Source organism: Trichophyton benhamiae (assembly GCF_000151125.1).
Source record: "Trichophyton benhamiae CBS 112371 chromosome Unknown Abenha-G-c-208f01.r1, whole genome shotgun sequence".
In the NCBI taxonomy this organism is placed as follows: Eukaryota; Fungi; Ascomycota; class Eurotiomycetes; order Onygenales; family Arthrodermataceae; genus Trichophyton; species Trichophyton benhamiae.
Window position 1 is genome coordinate 225,140 of NW_003315095.1, and position 17,510 is coordinate 242,649.

The window sequence follows — 17,510 nt, forward strand, 5'->3', positions numbered from 1 at the left end:
TCCTCTAGCCTGCCAAGTTGCACTGCCACGATCGAGATCACAGTCGGGCCGTCCAAGAGGAACTACTGGGGGATAACGAGCCAGTCAGTTAGCGACGTCTTGACCACTTCCATCATCACCAGCAGCAGCCAGCACCGTCGCCAGGCCATCGCCAGCATCTCTCCGCTCCAGGGTTGATACCGGCGACCCGCTGGCCCTCCGACCCTTGGTTCAACCGCAATTCCACTTGCTGGCTCGTTGCTTGTCTCGATTATTCATCAGCGTCTCCTGTCGAACTAAGGCTCCGTCTGACGTCTTTTTGCTCTGCTTTTTTGCCTTGGGGACGGGATGGGTACGTTTCGCCCTTTGCTCCGTCCCTTTTTCTCTCCCTCCCACCCTTCCGCTTCTCCCTCCTCTTTCACCTCTTGATTCATCGTCCTGCTCTTCTTCCTCGACGTCTTGACCATCGCTGTCTCTTCCATCGCTTAGTCCGCTGTGCTCTCTCTCTATATATATTGAGGCTCGACTGAGGCTGACCCCAAAGCTAGCTCCAACCACTATAAAAGCGCAGTTCCATCGGGTCGGGTCGTCCTTCTCGACCTACCGCAGCTCCTCAGGCGCAATGCCCAACGACGCCGACGCTGGCTTCACCAACGGCCACTCCAACGAGCGGACTGGCCTGCTCAACGGAGACAGCGGCCGTCATGGCGGCGGCAGCCAGCGCTGGTCCCGCCGCGACGACCGGTTCTGGGTCTGGATCCCCTGCGAGGCAGGCCACTTGACCTATGCCACTCTCGCCAGCAACTATATCAACATCCTGCTCGTCTTCGTGCCCCTCGGCCTGCTCTCAGGCTTCCTGAAATGGTCTGCCACGGCCACCTTCGTGCTCAATTTCATTGCGATCATGCCCCTGGCCTCTCTCCTCAGCTTTGCGACGGAGGAGCTGGCCTCCACCCTGGGAGAGACGCTCGGTGGGCTGCTCAATGCCACCTTTGGAAATGCCGTCGAGCTCATCGTATGTCCTGATTTCCCTTATCGTCCCTCTCCCCCCCGTCCCTGTCTTTTCTTTGAACTGTGTACTAACGGGCGAGGTTGCAGGTCAGCATCGTTGCTCTGTCCAAGAATGAAATTCGCATTGTCCAGTCCAGCATGTTGGGCAGCGTGCTCTCCAACATCCTCCTTGTCCTGGGATGCTGTTTCTTCTTCGGCGGAATCAACTACCATGAGCAGTCCTTCAACAGCACCGCGGCATCCACCATGTCTTCCATGATGACCGTTGCATCGGCCTCCCTGATCATCCCATCTACTCTCTATGCATCTCTCTCCTCCTCCAAGGCCGATTCCAGGGAGAACATTCTCTTCCTCTCCCACGGCACCGCCATCATTCTTCTCATCGTGTATATCATGTATCTCTTCTTCCAGCTTCGATCTCACCCTGACCTCTTCGAGAGCCCCAATGTCGAGGCTGGTGATACCAGAGAGGAAGAGGAAGAAGAGGAGCGCATCCTCAACCCTTACGCTGCTTCCATCTTGCTTCTCATCGTCACTGTCCTGGTCTCAGGATGCGCAGAGTACCTCGTCGGAAGTATCGAACCCATCGTCCAGTCTACCGGTATGAGCAGGACTTTTATCGGTCTTATCCTTATCCCTATCGTCGGCAATGCTGCCGAGCACGTTACTGCCGTTGTAGTCGCATGCAAGAACAAGATGGACCTGGCCATCGGTGTCGCCATCGGAAGCAGTCTGCAGATCGCCCTCTTTGTGACTCCTTTCTTGGTCATCCTCGGCTGGATCATGGACAAGGACATGACCCTCCACTTCCAGACCTTTGAGACCGTTGCTTTCTTCATCTCGGGGCTCGTCGTTACCATCCTCATTCAGGATGGCAAGTCCAACTACCTCGAGGGTGGCCTCTGTCTTGGAATGTAAGTTTTCATTTCACCTCCGTGCATACTCTCTATTCAGCAGCAATGTATACTAACCTCTTGTTTTACCTTCAGGTACGTTATCATCGCTCTCGGATTCTACGTCTACCCTGACGACGCAGGTGATATTGGCGCCGTTGCTTCTCAACTAGCCAGCCGTTTCGCCGTCTTCATTTGATCTGCTGCGTTCTCCTTTGTATATCCTGTACCGCCAAGCAGCAGAGTACTTTCTTCACTCTTTAGTCCCTTTCTTTCTCCATCTATAACCAAGTCCCAACCTCTTGTATTATGCATTGAAAGTAGTAATTGATTTCCATCGCCTCCCACTTCACTCTTCCCCGTCTGCGCATTCTGGAGATGCGTGTGGGCTGAATGGGCTCACTCTTATACATCTTCTATCTTACTGTTGCTCAAGGGACGCGCGTTTCCGGCTCTTCTGACAGGGTGTGGCGCCTGCAACTTTCCCCTATCAGCCGTTCCTCTGCGTCCGAGAAAGCAGCATAGTTTAATTCATCCGTGCTAGAGACCCAATTATATCTGCTTCTTAGCCGAATTGCCCTCTCCTTCGCGTCCAACCTGATTATTTAGTCTAAATTTTGAGATCCATCGACGTCCATTCATATTGCTGTGATTAGATAATCAAATGGTCACGTGTAAATATAACTCTCACCCACGTGACTGGCTATCGACATGAGGGTCTCTGGTTTATATTTAGAGAAGAACACTGCTGCACTCATCAATGCAGTGAGATAAGAGTATCGCAGTCAGATTCTGCCAGTCATCTCGAAGTCTAACGTTTATCAATTACTTTAGGCTGCCAGTTGTTCTTCCATGCACTTTAACGCAGGCGGCGCCCGTAATTTCCATCACGTGACTCTCAAATCGCCCGAATTCGAAGCTTTTTTCAAATAATATCAATCTCAAATTGACGGCGAACAACTCCGGGTTGAATCAGCAGCAGCCGCATCCATTGAAATCGAGCGGTTGCAATACACTTACATACCGCGTATTCGGATATATGCTCGACTGTTGGACATATCCCGCCCTGACCGTCCTGAATCCACTTGCAGGTTCAAAAGTCGTCGCTATCAAAACGCTTTAGAAGCAGAGTCCAGAATTTTTTCTTTGGGCCTACAAACAGAGACCTTATCCAACATGCCTCCCAGAATCCCCGTCATTCCCGCTCGATCGGCTCTATCTTTCGTTCGCGCCGCTACAGTTCATGATACCATACACCAGACCACTCGGAAGTTCGGGAATATAAGTTTACGTTCGTCGAAATGCAATACCCCATTACCTCACAGGTCGTTGAAAGGAGCTTGTTCCTACCGCATGAGCTCTACTTCGTCTGGTAGTAGTGGGAAACAAAACGATGGAGGAGTTGGTGAGCGGCCATTGGGACCAAACCAGGACCAATTGCCGCATGTAAGTGAAGAAGCAGCCGCGACTGCTCAGATCATGGGCAAGAAGTGTGGTGAAGTTGGTGGGCCAGAGCTGGAGCAAGGGACACCGGTAGCAGATGTATATTATACCATTTTAATTCTGCGTGTTATCCTATGCTTCGTCCATGGATGATGCTGTTTGCTGTGCGAGGGGTTCGCTAACTGTGTGATTTTGATTAGATTCTCAAACGAGACAAAGAGGCTCTTAAGAACATGCCCAAGGTCCTACGTGATGAGGCTGCGGCGAGTCAGAATGGAAGTGGTTCTAAGCGATCATTTTCTACCTCCGCAAGACTACACCAGGGCGAAGTGAAGGGTAATTCGCCGGCAGACCCCTCTGCCGCCACCGTTGCAAACATGCTTGCGGCTTCAAATCGGGGAGAATCTGTTGATGTCGAGAAAGGAATCCCAGAGGGCTTCAAGTACGAGCCACCAACTCTGCCTCTGCCACCAAACGAACGATTTGACCGCCGGTATGAGCCATTAGTGGAACAGTTCACCAAGCTAATAATGAAGCATGGAAAGCTATCTCTTGCTCAGAAGGTAGGATGGCCCTTCACTATCTGTCTTTCTTCCAACCAAAATACTTAACGTCATTCAAATAGCACATGGCCAAAATCCTAGAGTATCTTCGCACTGCTCCAGCACCACTCATCGACCCGTCAAAGCCTTTCCTCCCGGGTCCTCCATCCCCGCAACTCCCTCTAAACCCAATTCTATACCTTACTCTCGCCGTCGACTCTATTGCACCTCTTTTTCGAATTCGTCAAATCAGGGGTATTGCTGGTGGTGGTGCTGCACTTCCTATCCCAAGCCCACTTGCTCAGCGCCAACGCCGCCGAGAAGCCATTACCTGGATCCTTGAGGCTGCCGAGAAGAGACGTGACAATCAGCTTTCACACCGGATAGCGAATGAAATCATCGCCATTGCGGAGGGAAAGAGCAGTGTCTGGCTTAAGCGGGCTGCTATCCACAAACAGGCAACTGTCTCCCGTGCGAATATCCGCCGTGCCTCCCAGCAACGGAGAGGTAGGAAGCAATAAGCCCTCGTAACTATGTGCTTTCTTTAACCCAAACGGGATGACATGAACACGGGCGGAGAGGTGCTGGGACAGAGTGTACTTCTCTCTTCCTGTCCGTCTGCGGGGTTAATTGGTTTCAATTGTTTGTACCATGCTCTAGCCGCTGTTCAACCTTCCTTCTTCCGATGTTCCCTGTATAAGTAGCTTGTTTTTTTTTTTTTTTTTTTTTCCTTTTAGTTTTATCTTCCATGTGTGGAACCATTATTTATATGTATTAAGCCCGATGAATGTATACAAAAACCGGTTAATAGTTAAGGCGGCCAATTAACTAGTCAGGTGATATGATTGTTGCCTCAAAGTGGAAATGGTCATTTTGCGGTCCATCGACTTTATCGCGACGTCGACCTCAACTTCCACTTCCACTTCTTCAACATTCTCAACTCCTCTGCATCTTCTTGCTCTTCGAAGGGGCTTATCTATTTTACTTTCCGGCAGATATGAGCCAAGCCGATATCTCGCCTAACTGGCCACCACCAGCAGATCAAAGCTAACAGGCATTGCCGTATCTATGCTGGGCCCAGCCGACTTACAGATGGTGGTAAGCAACGGGAGAGCAACATCACATTTCAAGCGGCGTTGAGCTTCTTTTTTAGCATGGTCTCGCGGCATCCTGCATCAACAAGTTAGGACGGCCGATTCTTCGCATGAAAAAGGGCGATGGCTCTCGGCAAAACTTGTTTCTCCAGCATGACCCCTAGCCCTCATGCACAAGGCACGCTTTGAGACCACATCCTCGGCATTTTTCTTGACCTTCCATATTGAGGGCAGAAAGGCAACCTGCAGGCAAGACGGGAGAACGTTTGTCAGGCCCAAGGGGTTTCCGTTCGTTCCATTGTGAGGACTTGCCAACGCCTTCAACTCAGACAGATGGCTGTCGTTTGTGCTTGTGTTTCAGCTAGTTATTTAGTTAACTAGCAGTTGAGTCCTGGTGAACGAGGTCTCGTATCTGCGACATTGCTTGCCATTTCCCAACCAAGGTGGCCATGCATGGAGGAATGTCTCGCGTGCATGCAAAATGGGCAAGCTTAATCCCCATGCTAATTCCGATAGGCGGCAAGTGAGCGTTATCAGTTGGTTCAGCCCGCTTGGTGGAGCTACTTTGGATGGATCTATGCCGAATTCCAATTCCTTTTACTTAACAAATTTTACGTTACACTGGCGCGACTGGCGTCGCGTTAGGGAGAATGCTGTACGCTCGTTTGCTCACCGAACCGCCTACGGGAGAGGGCAAGCCTTGGGATCTGCAGGCGACCTTCCGAGTCACATCATGCAGCCTAAAAATACCATGGCGAAAAAAATGTCCCGTCCAGGGCAAAACGAGTTGGGTTGAGGAAGCCTGATCAGGAGGAGCTAGCTTCTCTAGACCGTATGTTCCCCTCATTCCTCCAATAATCTGGGGATACAGTTGTTCAACGAGATTGCACAGGGGTACCCGGGAGGAATCTTGCAACCCCATATATTCGAGCGGGGCCTTCGTATGCCCTCGCAAGGGTACGGACATCCCAACTCCGCTGGTAGCCTGGCTGGTGGCATTCTGTCAAATTATACGACCAGATGCCGGGTTGTTGATGACGGAGTCCTTCTGCTATTAGAAGGACCTAGGAACCCACGGATTTCCCCTTCGATTGCTCTTCTGTGGTGCAGATTGCGTCGTGGGATAAATCCGTTCATTCATCCTCTCACATCATGGTCAAGCTTACGGCCTGTTTGCTACTGCTTGTAGCTGCAGTACAGGCTAAACTCCCGGTTACTCCGATCAGCCAGCTCCGCGCAGAGGTAAGATGATACTAGAGCCCATCCAGCTCAAAAATGGTCAATACCGTTGACTCTGTCGTCAGTCCCATCGTAACAAGGCTCTTGTTGCCCGCAGTCAGGATGTAAATGCTGCGTTCCCTGCGCATACTATCCAGATCCCCATCGACCACTTCCCAAAGAGCAGCCGATATGAACCTCACACCACGGAGAAGTTCAACCTGCGATACTGGTTTGATGCTAGCCATTACAAGGAGGGTGGCCCTGTGATCATTCTTCATGGCGGAGAGACTAGCGGCGAAGGTAGGTGATGGCGACTGTGCCCGTTTTGAGATATCACGTCTTGAGTCCGCAAGCAGCACTCACGAAGTGATTGTTTTAGGTCGCATTCCATTCCTCCAGAAGGGTATCCTGGCCCAGCTTGCACAGGCAACAAATGGTATCGGAGTTATCATGGAGCACCGATACTACGGTGGCTCTCTTCCAACTCCCGATTTCTCGAACAAGAGCTTGCGCTTCTTGACAACCGAACAAGCACTTGCTGATACTGCTTACTTCTCCAAGAACATCAAGTTCCCGGGTCTTGAGAAATATAACTTGACTGCTCCTGGTACTGCGCATATCCTGTACGGAGGCTCATATGCTGGTGGACAAGTTGTAAGTAGGAGTATATAACTCGGGTGGTCTCGAATTTCCATCTATACTAACCCATCTGTTGACAGGCATTCCTTCGAACACAGTACCCTGATATCTTCTGGGGAGCCATCTCTTCCTCTGGTGTGACCAAGGCCATATATGATTACTGGCAGTACTTTGAGCCCATCCGTCAGGAGGCCCCTCAGGACTGTGTCCATGTCACCCAAAACTTCGTTGATATCGTTGACAACATTATTATCAACGGAAAGAATGCCAACACCACCAGAGAGTTGAAGAACTTGTTTGGTCTTGGCCGCCTCCGTGATGCTGACTTTGCCAATGCCCTCTCCTCTGGTATTACCGGATGGCAGTCCACCAACTGGGACCCTGCCATTAGCGGCAAGAGCTTCTACCAGTACTGCGGTGAAATCACCAGTGACCGTTACCTCTATCCGGTTACTGCTCAGCAGAAGGCTTCTGCTAAGCGTATCATCGAAGCCGGCGGACACGGACGTGAAGCTCCTGAGATCCTACCCCAGCTGCTCAACTTTGTCGGTTGGCTCAACAAGAGCACCTTGGAGTCCTGCTCCGGCCAGGGCCAAACTGCTGAGGAGTGCCTGAACTCCTACGATGAGGCCTTTTACAAGCAGGATAATGCCGACCAGAGCTGGAGAGCATGGCCCTGGCAATACTGCAACGAGTAAGTCTGTTTTGGCGCTATTATTATAAGTTGCGAACTCTCGTGTTAACTGTGATTGCAATAGATGGGGATACCTCCAGACCGGCAGCGGTGCTCCCAAGAACATCCGTCCTGTCATTTCCCGACTGATCGACCTGCCATACACTTCCAACATCTGCAAGCAGGCCTTTGGCATTACCAAACCATCCAACGTTGACCTTGTCAACAAGTATGGCGCTTTCGACATCGAGTATGACCGTCTTGCCTTTGTCGATGGAGGTTCAGACCCATGGAAGGAGGCTGGTGTCCACGCGACTGCTGCCAGAAAGCGAGGAACCTCCACCAACAAGCCGTTTATCCTCATCCCTGACGCTGTCCACCACTGTAAGTGAAGTCACTCTTTCAAATGTTAGACCTTATGTGTTATGTTACATGATGCTCACCAATGTCCGTTACACTTTAGGGGACGAGAATGGACTCTATCCCAACGAGACCACCGCCGAGCTTCCACCACAGCGGATCAAGGAAGTTCAGGCTGAGGAAGCCCGCTTCGTCAAGGAATGGATGAAGGGTAAGTGAGCCCGTATTCTCAACCATGTCGGCCTGGCCTTGACTGCTAACGTATCACTCTCTTTTTTCTCCGCCCCGCAGAATGGAAGCGTAAACGTTTCCACCACATCGCCTAGAAGAGGGGCAGGAGCGAGACATGACCTTCTTAAGTACATATATACATTGATCATCAGACATTTACCGGCATACGGAAGAACTTATCTTTGATGAATGATGAATTACCTGCTCACGTTCTGCCTTTCCTTGTCCCCCCGTAAGATCTGATCGTGAACCCTGGCTGGAAGTGAACAGCACAAGCACAAAAAATGCGGTATCACCATCTCATGAGCAGCCAGCTGACCCGCGAATCGCCATCTCCTCCTGGGCCTGCGCCGGGTTGTCAGTTGTCGTAGCCCGTATATGCTGCTCACCCATCGGCTATCGTTGTCCCTCTCGTGACCTGGCTGCACAACCAAGCAAAAGCAAAAAGGACCGCCGCGGCCAGCAGCTCTCGCCAGCGGCGGGAGATCCAATTGTGTGCACAGGGCTTACCACGAGGCTGGGTTTCGTAAGCTTTCTCGTCTTTGCTTTTTCGTCGTTTACGTTCATCCCAGATATCGAGACTCTTAAAGCTGCTGTGCTAAGGTCTGGAGAAGTTTTGTGGAGTCATGATGCTGCTGCTGAGTGCTGTTGTGTGTTGAGTGTCCTTTTCGCCGCCAGCTGTACAGAAAGCCGAAAGCTGCGTCTCGATATTTAGACGGTCCCCCGTAATATGACCTGTAACCAGCTGTAGCGGACCAAAGGGCGAGGCTGCTGCTGTGTGTCCCGTAACTGGCTCCAGAGTTTAGCAGCAAGGCGGCTGTAACTGAGATCGACCTGGCCTGCATCTTCAACCTCCCCGGCCGCAACTCCTGACGCCTTGCGCGACTGCAGCGGCAGACACCTCACGAACTTGGCGAGACGAACCCGTGAGATCCGTTATTAATTTATTTCCTTCTTTTTGCTCCTCCAGAGACACCAATTCGCCCAGGGAGAATCCCCGTCCTGACTGATCGCAAAAGCTTGCCTCACCTTGCCTGCTTCCGTCCGGCCAACCACTGACAGCGCGCAAAAAAGTCAACTTCCGCTACAACTGACTGCATCCCAGTACCCACGGCAAGAGACACCTCGTCGAATGACACCCGGGTGTCCAGCAAGTTACCCCGTCGAGCCGCTCACCACTGGTCAGGCTGACTCCGTTGGGTTGGATTCGATTCGCCTGAATCGCGGGCATCTTACCCGCCCCGACGCCGTCTAACCACCACCGGGTCCAGGGCTATTTATGTATACAACACGTCAAGAAGACATCCCGGAACAGCAGTGCGCAGGTGACTACTGGAGATAAATGCTCAACGTCTGCCCACCCTGGCTCGACAAGACGCCAGCCAGAGTTTTGAGCTCGACGAAATCACTCGTCCGTCCGCCTTAGCATCACCCACATCTTCTGCCCCGGTTGCTCGACTCAGATCTGAATCAGGCTCCGAGGTAGATCGAACACATCGCGCCAGGAAGAAGAGTCCCACTGGACTTGCATGGCTCTTTGGGTGGGGGGAAAGGAGGGGTCATCGAAATAATTCTCGCCAGGCAGCTTGTAAGCGAGAGGGTGGTCAACGGCACAATAGATATAAAAGTCGTCGACAAGAGAGAAGTGACGGCACCAGGGCAAAACGGAGGGAGAGTATCGGAGAAGGGAGTCCATATAAAAGCACCTATTTCGGAGAAGGAGGACTACGGCAACGAATATACGAACTAGGCCGTGGATCGCAGGCCCGGCTCGCAACAGAAGAAGAGAACATGAAGTTCTCACACAGCATCCAGTTCAACTCCGTTCCGGATTGGAGTGACAGCTATATTGCGTATAGCAACTTGAAGAAACTGTGAGGGGTCCCTATTTACGAGGAGAGTCAGCAAATTTTCCTTCCTAGGCTAACTGTTCTTGTAGGATATACACTCTTGAAAGACAAGTGAATAACCCCGAGCACGAAAATGGACAACTCGAGTCTGCCCCTCTCCTCGACAGGAGTATTGATACAGATGCCATATTCCGCCGCGCCCTAGATGGAGAGTTGGAGAAGATATGCTCTTTCTACCGCAAAAAGGAAACGGATTTGTATCAGGAGGTAGAGGATATCGCACAGGAGCTGGAATCGTTCGCCCGGGATAGCATAGGAATCAACATGGAACCCGTTGCTCATTCACTCGTCAAGTCACGAACATTGAGCTTTGGTGGCAGAAATCGCCGGCGTAGTGAGGCCTCTCGCCATGCTACCCTTACCCAACATCGCTCAAGTACCATCAGTGAACCCTCTGGGCCTGAGGGGGATGCTGACAGTGATGACTCGGAAGATAACATGGATATGGCTGAGTTCCCACAGCGGAGGATACGGAGACATTCTGCCTCGTCAAGAGATTGGACAAGGGATCCACGGCCTCAGGAGGACCTGTTGAACAGCGAGCTTATGGATTCACGGTTTATGGGAGTAGCGCATGATCCTGAGCACACTGCGATCTATGACATTGGCGTATCATTGAAGAAACGAACAATCGGCATATATGTGTCCCTCTGCGAGCTCAAGTCATTTATCCAGCTTAACCGTACTGGATTCTCAAAGGCTTTGAAGAAATATGACAAAACTCTTGACAGGAACCTGAGAAGGCAGTATATGGACTCCACCGTCCTAGTGGCCATGCCGTTCACAGACCCGACAATAGCCAAGCTTGATAACACCATTGCCAGAGTCGAGAGACTGTACGCTGGGTTTGTTACGGATGGTGATCTGGGTCTGTCTAGACGAGAGCTTCGTCTCCATCTACGCGAGCATGTCGTTTGGGAACGAAATACCATATGGCGGGAGATGATCGGTATAGAAAGGAAGACTCAGGCTGCAAACATGGGAATACGCAGAACACTGCTTGGAGGAGAGCAGGATATGGAAACGGCTCAACGACAGGGTGATGAGCAAGAAGCAAGCATAAAGGAGTTCATAACCCCCGTGGGACGGTGTCCTGTCCCAGCATGGCTCCTATCGTCTACTTTTGCGACACTGATAGTTATCCTTATTATATTCGGGGTTATGCTTGTGGTGCCAATCATGAAGAAGCCCGAACAGCAAAACTGCCTGGCAATGCTGGTGTTTGTCAGTTTGCTATGGGCTACCGAGGTGATACCGCTTTTCGTGACATCAATCCTCGTCCCCTTCCTTACTGTCACACTGGGGATCATGCGTTCAGAAGAAGATCACTCTAGACTGGGCGCGAAAGAGGCTACAAGTGCAGTCTTTGCAGCAATGTGGACGCCAGTCATAATGCTTCTCCTTGGAGGCTTTACAATTGCCGCTGCTCTATCAAAACATGATATTGCACGCAGAATGGCTACATTTGTGCTAAGCAAAGCAGGTACCAAGCCAAGAACCGTGCTCCTGACGAACATGTTTGTTGGCATGTTTTTGAGTATGTGGATTAGCAATGTTGCTGCTCCAGTGCTTTGCTTTTCCATCATTCAAGTAAGTTTGCAAATTTGTGCCTGTGGGAATAACACCGCTAACAAGTGTCCCATCTAGCCGATGCTTCGAAACCTGCCTACCGATTCCCGGTTCTCAAAAGCCGTAATCCTAGGCATTGCCCTGGCTTCTAACATTGGAGGCGCTGCATCTCCAATTGCCTCGCCACAGAACATCATTGCATTGCAGAACATGGATCCTGCCATCAGCTGGGGAACTTGGTTCTTCATTGCCCTGCCAATTTGCATTCTCTCAATTCTGGGAATCTGGGTCCTTCTCCTTATCACTTTCAACCCAAGCCGCGGAACAACCATCGTCCCAATCCGTTCCGTCAAGGATAAGTTCACCGGTATCCAATGGTTCATCACCATCGTCACTATCGGCACCATCTGCTTATGGTGCGTCAGCCATCAGCTTGAAAGCACCTTTGGAGACATGGGCGTCATCGCCATCCTCCCTCTAGTTCTGTTTTTTGGCACAGGAATTCTCACGAAAGAAGACTTTAACAACTTCCTCTGGACTATTATCATTCTAGCGTCAGGTGGTCTCTGTCTCGGGAAGGCGGTCACGTCTTCCGGACTGCTACATACCATCGCCCGCTCTATAACAAGCAGCGTGGCTGGGTTGAGCCTGTACGGCGTCCTCTTTGTCTTTGCGGCGTTGATTCTAGTGGTGGCAACTTTCATCTCCCATACTGTGGCGGCGTTGATTCTGCTACCCCTTGTCAAAGAAGTGGGTATGGGAATGAACGAGCCACATCCTAACCTCCTAGTGATGGGAAGTGCATTGATGTGCTCTGTGGCTATGGGCCTCCCCACAAGCGGCTTCCCCAATATGAGTAAGTTTCAATTACATGCCTGTGTTCGAGAAATCCTTATCTAACGTTTTTGTGTTCGCAGCTGCCATCATGATGGAAGTTCCAGAGACCGGCCAGCGATATCTTCGTGTCCGTCATTTCATCACACGAGGCGTACCAGCGAGTGTCCTCTCATTCGGCCTTGTTGTAACCCTTGGATACGGACTGATGATCGTTGCGGGGCTGTAGGTCTTCGCTGCCATTTTCTCTCTTCTGATACGGCGCATTATATGGAGCATTGACCCCTACCAATATACAGGGGCTTCCCGCCTGTACTTCTAAGTATAAAAGATTTACATTGGTATTGTTACATAGCAAGCGGACCCAGTAGAACATATACAATACAACTGGATAAAAGACATTAAAGTATGAACCATACCGAGTACCCCTGGCCGGCAGGCGACTTTGTCTTTCTATTGGCCTATGCTAGTCAAGGGCTTTCGCGGCAAGTCATTCTCACGTGAGCTAGTTATTTTATGATTAATTTATATGACTCAGCCTCTGAACTACAGCCATTGGTTGGCTGTTTTAATGCATTATGTCATCCGCCCGGAATTCATGTCTGGAATATAAAAGTGGATCACGGTGGTAGAGACTCCACACAGGAACAACAACATGACAACATGAGTAGAGTATTTGTCGATGAATGAACTCGCTTTGGCAAAATGTAAGCTACATACGAGAGAAAATAGATTGTTGAGACCTGGTCTGGCTCTCCGCTTTCTGTCCAGCAATATTCAAATTATATAACTAGCCGAAGGCAGGGATACTAAGGTACCAGGTAATCCACAGACTCTCCTTGTCCAGTAGCCACGATAGATAAGGGTGCATTACGGAATAGTAATGATTATATACGCCTTGGAGTATATATAGCCTGCACTATAAGGATAAGAGAAATCATGCCGACAACCAGAGGAGTATTATCGGGCTAAGTCTACAGAGAGTATTCCGTAACGAGGAGACGGGAGCCGTTACCTATGTTTCAATGTCGTCTAAACAAACGTGATGACATAATCGCTATAGCTCAATGTCAGGCGCATGATCCTTATTATTAAGCAGAGTCACCGGTCAAGTCCGTCCCTGATTACATCATCGCTTTTAGCTACTTAGACTGCGGGAAGGCGAAGAAGAAAAGAAGCAAAAACACGGAGAAGCAAAACACATGGAGCTCCCACTGGCTGCGATGGGCTAAGCTGGTGACTAGGGTGGAGGAGACCTGCGTAGGGGCCCGTGGCGTCGATGCCTGCAATGCGCATATCGAAGCGAAGAGCTCGGCTTTTCAGTCTGCTCTTATGGATCGCCCTGCTGAGAGAGGGCGCTCTGCTGTATCACAGTCGATCGGCATATAAGTAGCAGCTGAGCTCCCGCCTGGCTGAGACCGGCGTTGAAGGCTCCTTCAGTCCTCAACTACCTATATCCCGACGTCTCATCCCCATACCTCCTCCTCACCACTACACCCAACCATGTTGGCCTCCTCAACCACGGCTGCTGTGATGCTTGCGGCATCCCAGCTCTTTTCTGGAGTTCGTGCTGATGGCCCTACTTGCCCTCCTGGCGGCGAGGTGAGTTGTCATAACTCCGGCCCCGTCGGAGATACCTGTTGCTTCAACACTCCTGGTGGCCTTATTCTTCAAACTCAGTTCTGGGATGCAGACCCAGCTACTGGCCCTGAAGATTCATGGACCATCCACGGTCTCTGGTGAGTTCTTTTCTGCATGAGTATGATGGAACGAAACCGAGTCTCTAATGTTGTTGATGAATATTCTAGGCCCGATAACTGTGATGGTACCTACGAGCAATTCTGTGACATGAGCCGTGAATATAGCAATATTACCCAGATTCTCCAGGCTCAGGGCAAACATGATACTCTTGAGTACATGATGAAGTACTTCAAGGACTACAAGGGTGATGATGAATCCTTCTGGGAACACGAGTGGAACAAGCATGGTACATGCATGAGCACCTTCGAGACGAAGTGCTACATGGACTATATGCCCCAGCAGGAAGTTGGCGACTACTTTACCAAACTCGTTGAGTTGTTCAAGGGATTGAACACCTACAAAGTTGGTGTATCCTCAGTCTTGTCGCTCTCTGGGTATAAGCTAACACTCTATTTAGACCCTCGCTGATGCTGGCATCACTCCAAGCAATGACAAGACCTACGCCCTCCGTGACCTACAGGCCGCTGTTAAGTCTTCTTTCGGCATGGAAATCACTTTCAACTGCAAGAACGGTGCTCTCAACGAAGCCTGGTACTTCTATAACGTCCGTGGATCTGCCCAGACTGGAGAATATATTCCTACTCTCCCAGGTGCGTCAATGCCATAGCCTTTAATACTCAATGCCTTAGTGCATTTCTAACACCTCTGTACAGGTGGATCTCCATCAACCTGCCCTGACACCGGCATTCGATACCTCCCTAAGAACAGCGGGGGCACTCAGCCACCAACCACCACCACCCCTGGCAGCCCAGCCCCCACTGGTACCTTCTCTGGAAAGGGCTATCTTACCGTGACTGTCATGGGCGAGGAAGACGGATGCCTCATTAGCAGTGGAAACTGGTACACCACCGGAACCTGTGCTACTTATCGCGCTGCTGCTTCCGGCTCCGGATTCACCTTGACATCTAGCAAGGGTGCATGTGGCATGGTTAATGATCAGTTCAAGTGTGGCTCTGGAGTCACCGCTTCTGTCTTTGGGGTATGTCTCCCTCCATCCTTTCCATGCCAAATACTCTTACTAACTATCTCCCAGGCTTCCGAAGGAAAGCTCGCTGCCAGCGGCAAGTCCACCTTTTATGCTGACAAAATCCCAAGTGGTTCCACTCAGGTTCCTGTCTACACTGCTCCGCGAGCTATCCCACTCACCGTTTCATGGCAGGCCATTTAGATAATTCTTATGATGTACAGTCCAGACACGCTTATATGCGCTCACTCTTGCAAGCGTATTTAGTATCTGTTTAAAGACATGACCTTTTCAGTATATGAATAGATATGAACATGAATATATATATGCCCATATTTACAGAATGTACTCGCTCTCCTGCAAAATGCATCCAGAAAGTTGTAACTGCCCAACGAAAGCAGAGTATGACCTTTTATGCTTTCTGCATAACTCCTGCACTAGTCCTAGGTCGGCAAGCATAACTTCGGCTTAGTGTTCTATTACTAACAAGCTTTGAATATCTGGACCATCCCACTTCGAGACTAGCGCTTTTCTAAATGTAGGGCAAAAAATTGTAAGCGAAGCGACTGTGCGAAATTCAGTTTTATCGACGAGGACGACAAGCTCATTCAACCGCCAACATCTCCGCCCCTTCGACATCAGCCCACGGCGTTTGCTTTTGGTGAAGGGACTACAAAGATAATACAAGGTGAGCCTTCCAATCTGCTTGCCCTTGCCGCATTTCATCCCTTGGGACCGCGGTTTCGTTACTGTCTGGTTGTGGGTGTGTGTGGACTTTTTGTGTGGACGAATTTTGCGCAAGGAGAGAAGACATTGTCAACGCAGCGCTGTCGAGATACCGTGAACGAGATATCAAGCACGTTGTGTTTCTGCTTGTCTTGATAATAAATGTGTTCTTGTGAAGGGTTTACATGATCTGGTCCATTCTAACTGCGATTTTTTCCCCCAATTATAGTCCAATACATCAACCGCAATCATGGGTATCTCACGAGACTCCCGCCACAAGCGTTCGGCCACCGGTGCTAAGAGAGCTCACTACCGCAAGAAGAGGTATGGATATTTTCCCGGGGAACACTCTGGACGAGGAAAAAAAAAATAAAGAAAGAAAGACAAAGAATTGAGGAGTAGAGACTGACGGTGGCGGACATCCAGGGCTTTCGAGAAGGGCCGCCAGCCAGCCAACACCCGTATTGGCCCCAAGCGCATCCACACCGTCCGCGTTCGCGGTGGTAACCAGAAATTCCGTGCCCTCCGTCTCGAGTCCGGCAACTTCTCCTGGGGCTCTGAGGGTCTCTCCCGCAAAGTCCGTGTGATTGCCGTGTCCTACCACCCTTCCAACAACGAACTTGTCCGTACCAACACCCTCACCAAATCTGCTGTTGTCCAAGTCGACGCTGCTCCTTTCCGACAATGGTATGAGGCACACTACGGTCAGCCCCTTGGCCGACGACGCCAGCAAAAGACCGCTGCCGAGACTACCGAGGAGAAGAAGAGCAACAGCGTTGCCAAGAAGCAGGCAGCTCGTGTTGCTGTAATGGGCAAAGTTGAGCCTGCTCTTGAGAAGCAGTTCGAGGCCGGTCGATTGTATGCTGTTGTCTCTTCCAGACCTGGCCAGAGTGGACGAGTGGATGGTTATATCTTGGAGGGAGAGGAGCTTGCTTTCTACCAGCGTGCTATCAGAAAGTAAAACCACACAACAATACGAACAAATTTTTCTGCCAAAAAAAAAGAGAGAGAAGCCCCTTTCTTCATATCTTCTCTTTTTCCGAAGACAAGCATGGTTCTCCTGCAGGTTTAAGGAATGAAAAAGAAGATATAACTTTTATTGCCATAGCACCCTCTGTTTTATGTCTTGACTGGACGGGCGGGGCATTACTGTGCTGGTGCTGGTGCTGTTGTATGTGGAAAGCGGTTTTGATCGGGAGTTTGTGCATTTACCTACTTATTACGATGTTATAAACATTACCGATGCAATGATGTCTGTAGGTCTCTGGGGCTATTGCCTTGGCTTTCTACTCGGAATGAATACATTTTCCTACCCCCTTTTAATAATAGGCTTTTCCACCCAATATAAATGACTAGGTATGTTATGTAGAACGTTAGCCAAGTCTGTCGGTCACAAGGGGAAATGGTCTCTTCTCCTGCCATCCCACTCGTTGTGGCTCAATCCAAGCCAAACGTAAGCTAGTCTATACTACTGCGCACGCCCAAATACTGGTATATGTAGCCCCATAAGCATAACTCAATTCTCTTTTGTCCTCTTAACCGTACGTAGGTTCGTACTACAATGTAGCTTCTGATCGGCGTCCATTGTCCAATCAAACTACTTCAATTGGAGGTCGAAGGGGTGTTTTATATCAACTGCCCGCAGAACTAAGGTGTCCTC

At 50.3% G+C, this 17,510-nt stretch overlaps 6 protein-coding genes across 6 annotated transcripts; all 6 read left to right on the forward strand.

Moving 5' to 3' along the window:
• Positions 1 to 601: 601 nt before the first annotated feature.
• On the forward strand, positions 602 to 2,082 carry ARB_01343 (vacuolar H+/Ca2+ exchanger; the record flags this gene model as incomplete). The annotated part of the gene is made up of 3 exons (XM_003012338.1): positions 602 to 994; positions 1,078 to 1,904; positions 1,980 to 2,082. 3 exons carry the CDS (start codon positions 602 to 604, stop codon positions 2,080 to 2,082), a joined length of 1,323 nt encoding a protein of 440 aa, XP_003012384.1.
• A 1,154-nt stretch (positions 2,083 to 3,236) lies between these two features.
• ARB_01344 (uncharacterized protein) lies at positions 3,237 to 4,389 on the forward strand (the record flags this gene model as incomplete). The annotated part of the gene is made up of 3 exons (XM_003012339.1): positions 3,237 to 3,425; positions 3,527 to 3,889; positions 3,952 to 4,389. 3 exons carry the CDS (start codon positions 3,237 to 3,239, stop codon positions 4,387 to 4,389), a joined length of 990 nt encoding a protein of 329 aa, XP_003012385.1.
• A 1,725-nt stretch (positions 4,390 to 6,114) lies between these two features.
• Positions 6,115 to 8,801, forward strand: ARB_01345 (extracelular serine carboxypeptidase, putative; the record flags this gene model as incomplete). Its single annotated transcript, XM_003012340.1, has 8 exons — positions 6,115 to 6,204; positions 6,267 to 6,483; positions 6,563 to 6,837; positions 6,903 to 7,516; positions 7,581 to 7,879; positions 7,959 to 8,066; positions 8,216 to 8,318; positions 8,357 to 8,801. 8 exons carry the CDS (start codon positions 6,115 to 6,117, stop codon positions 8,799 to 8,801), a joined length of 2,151 nt encoding a protein of 716 aa, XP_003012386.1.
• A 1,076-nt stretch (positions 8,802 to 9,877) lies between these two features.
• Positions 9,878 to 12,628, forward strand: ARB_01346 (uncharacterized protein; the record flags this gene model as incomplete). The annotated part of the gene is made up of 4 exons (XM_003012341.1): positions 9,878 to 9,960; positions 10,026 to 11,586; positions 11,644 to 12,421; positions 12,483 to 12,628. 4 exons carry the CDS (start codon positions 9,878 to 9,880, stop codon positions 12,626 to 12,628), a joined length of 2,568 nt encoding a protein of 855 aa, XP_003012387.1.
• Positions 12,629 to 13,902: 1,274 nt separating this feature from the next.
• On the forward strand, positions 13,903 to 15,328 carry ARB_01347 (ribonuclease T2 family, putative; the record flags this gene model as incomplete). The annotated part of the gene is made up of 4 exons (XM_003012342.1): positions 13,903 to 14,138; positions 14,208 to 14,502; positions 14,558 to 14,750; positions 14,814 to 15,328. The coding sequence occupies 4 exons, from the start codon at positions 13,903 to 13,905 to the stop codon at positions 15,326 to 15,328; spliced, it is 1,239 nt and encodes a 412-aa protein (XP_003012388.1).
• A 772-nt stretch (positions 15,329 to 16,100) lies between these two features.
• Positions 16,101 to 16,811, forward strand: ARB_01348 (uncharacterized protein; the record flags this gene model as incomplete). The annotated part of the gene is made up of 2 exons (XM_003012343.1): positions 16,101 to 16,174; positions 16,277 to 16,811. 2 exons carry the CDS (start codon positions 16,101 to 16,103, stop codon positions 16,809 to 16,811), a joined length of 609 nt encoding a protein of 202 aa, XP_003012389.1.
• Between the last annotated feature and the right edge of the window lie 699 nt (positions 16,812 to 17,510).